Source organism: Cibotium barometz, chromosome 61, assembly GCF_041138505.1.
Source record: "Cibotium barometz isolate CiBa-2024 chromosome 61, ASM4113850v1, whole genome shotgun sequence".
NCBI classification, from domain to species: domain Eukaryota; kingdom Viridiplantae; phylum Streptophyta; class Polypodiopsida; order Cyatheales; family Cibotiaceae; genus Cibotium; species Cibotium barometz.
In genome coordinates this window covers 13,572,723-13,577,375 of record NC_141106.1, presented here as the reverse complement: position 1 = coordinate 13,577,375, position 4,653 = coordinate 13,572,723, and the positions used below count along the sequence as shown (strand labels likewise).

The window sequence follows — 4,653 nt, the reverse complement described above, 5'->3', positions numbered from 1 at the left end:
AATATTTCTGAAAATACTATATTTTGTCGTTTCCAACATGCATAAATACATTTATTTAAACAAGCCAAACCAATAATTGTTTTTTAATTTTTTAAAAGGTGGACGACTTTTATTACATGAGGGTCTCACATACCCTTTTTACAAACACACACACACCTACGGGTTCACGGGTTCACGAGGTACAAGGTAGCCGTGGATCAAACCCATTACCTCGGGTTACAAGCCATCCACTTAAACCAATTGACCTACATTTATACTTTCCAACTAGTACAAATATACAAAACCAATAATTTTCAAAGACAAATACCTAAATAACGGCTGTTATGATGGAAAATGCTTTCAAGAAATGTTGCAAGGTTTGAGGTTGGAACATGGTGTGGTATTAATTTTATAATAGGATGAAAATTAATATTAATATTTAAATCATAGAGGTGCCTTTTTTTTTTTCGTGTAAAAAATAGAACCAAGCCGAATGAAGACGTGACAGAGCTTTTCGACAACTAGCGGTGCCTCACGCGAGGCTCGTTTCTGCGTTTCTCGACTTTGCCCGTTACTACAGCAAACGCCACAAGCCCTTCTTTTACAGAGCACGCGCCCCCCCCCCCCCACACACACACACACACACACACGCAGAAACTCAGAGAGACAGCTTATGAGATTTGTTGACAGACAGCAGCGGCCCAGGCTTTTCAGCACAGCTCAATCTTAAGAAGAAGAGAATTCCTTCAGCCCTTTGTACCAGGTACTGCCCATGGTCTCTCTCTGCATTCAACCTTTTTTTTTCTGCATAATTTGTACCCTTTTGTATGGCACAGTCCATCGATTCACCATTACATCATCTTTCACAGGACACACATTTTCCCGAGACGCCATGGCCTTCCCCTGCCATCTAGATGACAGGGAAGACCATGGCATCTAGGGCAAATATGTTCCCTATATGGAAGGAAAGAGCAAGGCATATAGGGAACAGGGCATGCTTTTGCTCAAAGTGGCATGGTTTTTTCTGTTAATTAGGGCACACATTTATCTGAGATTCCATGGTGTTTCTGGTCATTTAGCCTTTCTGCAGATGGCATGGTTTTTCCTGTCATCTGAGCACACACACTTGCCTTATATTCCATGGTTTTTCCTTGTCATGTAAGGCATGTATTCACCCTACATGCCATTGTTTTTCAGATGTGCCTCACAACCATGGTTTTTCCTGTTATTTAGGGCACACATTTGCCTCATAGGCATGGTTTTGGTTGTCATATAGGGCACACATTTTGCCTTTTGTGGCATGATTTTTCCTATCATCCAGGGCACCCTGGTCTTTATGCCATGGTTTTCTTGGGTACACATGGCCTAGATGCCGTGGCTTTTCCTGTTATCCTGGGCACACATGGCCTAGGTATTGGTGTCATCTTGGGGCACTCATGGCCTATATGCCATGATATTTCCTTGTCATCTACGGCATACGTGGCCTTGATTGATGTTGATCACAAGGAAATACCATCACATGCCCGGGATGTCATGGTTTTCCCTGTCATCTCAAGCACACAAGGTCATGGTTTTCTACAAGGCACACATGCCATTGCCTTTCATAGCACACACATGGATGCTCTGAGTGCCATAGGTTTTCATGTCCTCTTAAAAACATAGGTGCAAGTTTCTCATTGGTCCAGTTTCCCTAGATGCCATACATTGTTATCATTTACGTAAGTTTTGCATCATCTCTTGTCATTTTTGCAAGTTTTTCTTCCCATTTTTCCTCTGTAGCTATCATATTTGTATGTTTGCATACTTGGACAGGAAAGTGCACCCCTATGCCTCCAGGAGATGGCCATGTTCCGGTAGAAAGCACCAGCCCACCTTCAAGATGGATGGTGCTTGTGGCATCAATTTGGATCCAGGCTTTCTCTGCCAATCCTTACAATTTCTATTCACCTACTTTGAAGAGAGTCTTGAATATCAACCAGTTTCAGCTCAACCTGCTTGCAGTCTCCAAGGACTTTGGAGAGCATGCTGGCATTCTTGCAGGCATCCTTTGCAACAAGCTGCCTCCATGGGCCCTGCTCTGCATTGGTGCACTATTTGCATTCATTGGCTATGGGTCAATCTGGCTAGTTGCGAGCCAAAGAGTCAGCTTTTTTCCTTATGTCATGGTAAGCCCTCCATAGCCTCTTTTCCTCATGTAATAAGAAAGCATAATGTGCTGTTTGAAATAAAACATGACCTGCTTTGGTATCAGAGAACTCTGAGAGACTATCACACTTGTTTCCTGACCTCGGCAGATGCTCATAGCGATCTGTATTGGTCCCAACAGTGCGACTTGGTTCAACACGGCAGTGCTGGTGACATGCATGAGGAACTTCTCCCACAGCAGAGGCATGATTGCTGGATTCCTCAAAGGTTTTGTGGGTCTAAGCTCTGCTATTTACACGCTCATCTTCACCTCCTTCCTTTCAGAAGCACCACTCAGGTTGCTTATGTTTCTGGCCATTGGGCCAGCTGCTGTCTCCTTAGTCTCCATGAATTTTGTAAGGCCAATCAAATCTGAGGAGATGAGGGATGAGGAAGAAGAGCAATCCAACTTCTTGTTTGTATATATACTGTGTCTTGTGCTGGCCGTCTACCTGCTGGGGGCCACTCTTGTTGAAGAGTGGGTTATTTTCCCGACACAATTTGTACCCAGTGTTATAGCTGGAGTTATGCTCCTGTTTCTTGTGGTGCCAACGTTTGTCCCGCTCCGACATTATCTTGAGTGGTCCTTCTCTAGGCAAAGGGAAGCAGCCATAGCTGAGTCCCTCAGGCAGCCCCTTGTACGAAGCCACAGGTCACGGAGACGATCACGGCGCAGGAGAGTAGTTGAGCGAAGGGCCCGTCTTCCGGACATTGACGAAGGTGATGAAGAGGCCTTTTTCCTAGCCTTGGCAGAGGGAGCTGTTACCAGAAAGAAAGGCCCAAGGAGAGGGGAGGACTTCAAACTAAAGCAGGCTTTGGTGAAGGCGGATTTCTGGCTTTTGTTTCTGGCATTCTTCTGTGGGGTTGGGCCAGGGGTTGTTACGCGTAACAATCTTGCACAGATAGGTGAGGCTCATGGGACCACAGACGTGACGACATATGTTTCTCTTCTCAGTATATTCAATTTTCTTGGCCGTCTTGGAGGAGGTTTTGTATCAGAGCACTACGTCAGGTTTGCTTTCCCTCCTTGTCTTCTTTCCTTTCAGATACATCCGGTCTCTGGCTTTTACAGAAAGACTTAAGGTTCTTTGCTTGGTTTTCTATGCAGAACGAATGCAATACCCAGACCAGTGTGGATGGCCATTGCTCAAGCTTTCATGATTGTAGCCAACATCCTCTTTGCTTTTGGCAGTCGAAGCCTCCTCAGTCCTGCATCCGCAATCATGGGACTGTGCTATGGAGTTCAGTTTTCAGTGATGATCCCTACAGCATCTGAGCTGTTTGGGCTCAAGCACTTTGGTGTCATCTATAACTTCATCAATATGAGCATTCCTCTGGGCTCCTTGTGCTTCTCTGCTCTGGTTGCGGGTTTTCTTTATGACTGGGAAGCAGGAACAGGTGACGTGTGCTATGGGATACGTTGTTTCAAGCTCACTTTTATCACCTTGGCAGGAGTTTGTGTGGTGGGACTGCTGTTTAGCCTATATTTAAGCTATCGAATCAGACCCGTATACAAAACTCTATATCCAGGTGGAGTGCATGATGCTGCACTTCCCCAAACAGATCTTTCTTCATCAAGCCTGCCTGCTGCAGGTGAGCTTGAAGATACCCAGACCTCCTCTTAGTAATTCTTGCAAACCTGCATCTCTTGTGTCCACGCATAGAGAAACTGTTTACAACACTGGTTCAAGAAGGGGTGGCTGCCAGCAGCCGGCAATGAACTGGTCATGTGTTCAGTTCAGGAGTTGGCTTCAACACGTCTCCTCTACAGATACAATTTTGAGAGAAGTTTTTTAAAAGCTTCCATGCTTGAGGAATTACTACTGCTGAAACCAAGGCAGCTATTGCTGTAACAATTTTGTTTTTTTTTTGTTTTTGGGTCAGATTTTGCATCAATCAGAGCTAGGGGTTTTTATTGATTACTAGATGGATTGTGTCAGATAATGCCCTTACTCAAGGTCTCAGTGTATAACAAAGAGTACCTGCCATCGAAGACTCTTTATAGGACTAGTATTTTTTAGAGTCAAGCTACAATAACACAAATTTCAAGATCAAGGTGTAAAAGACAAGAGCAACCAACTTGTGAAGAAGGTCTCTTTTATTCTATTTAAAGCATTAAATACACACATTGTGGACCTTTTCTTGTAACAAGTCAGTCACATGTAAACATACCCATAGACCCAACTAACCCTCTACAGTGTTCCTGTATGTGTGTGGTCTACTTAGGGTGGCTTCAAAAATGACCACCTCGACCGGCCTGCAATGCAATCGAGTGGCTTCAAGATGGCACCCTTCCTCTGTGCAAAGTAGTAGGAACTCTGAACATGAGTTTCACTAAGCGTGATTGTGATCTAGTCAACCATCCTGCCAGTGGTTGATAATCTCATATTGTTTCTTGAACTTAATTCTCTACGTTGCATATACGATACTAGCAAGAAGTTAGCATATCTGCAGATTAGCAAGTGCATGTTTGCCTTTAATAGGTCTTGC

At 44.2% G+C, this 4,653-nt stretch overlaps 1 protein-coding gene across 2 annotated transcripts; it reads left to right on the top strand.

The window, feature by feature from the left end:
* The first annotated feature begins 480 nt into the window (after positions 1 to 480).
* On the top strand, positions 481 to 4,300 carry LOC147604576 (protein NUCLEAR FUSION DEFECTIVE 4-like). 2 transcript variants are annotated; one of them, XM_086794618.1, is made up of 4 exons: positions 481 to 742; positions 1,792 to 2,144; positions 2,274 to 3,175; positions 3,272 to 4,300. In XM_086794618.1, the coding sequence occupies exons 2-4, from the start codon at positions 1,806 to 1,808 to the stop codon at positions 3,786 to 3,788; spliced, it is 1,758 nt and encodes a 585-aa protein (XP_086650744.1). In that variant the 5' UTR covers positions 481 to 742; positions 1,792 to 1,805; the 3' UTR covers positions 3,789 to 4,300. The 2 variants fall into 2 exon arrangements, with proteins under 2 accessions (XP_086650744.1, XP_086650745.1); XM_086794619.1 differs by having other exon boundaries at positions 2,231 to 3,175.
* Positions 4,301 to 4,653: the final 353 nt, after the last annotated feature.

Coding starts and splice junctions, on each gene's coding strand:
- LOC147604576 (XM_086794618.1), top strand. CDS start 1,806: ATGCCTCCAGGAGATGGCCATGTTCCGGTAGAAAGCACCAGCCCACCT. Junction 2,145..2,273: donor GCTTTTTTCCTTATGTCATG/GTAAGCCCTCCA, acceptor TGACCTCGGCAG/ATGCTCATAGCGATCTGTAT. Junction 3,176..3,271: donor GTATCAGAGCACTACGTCAG/GTTTGCTTTCCC, acceptor TTTTCTATGCAG/AACGAATGCAATACCCAGAC.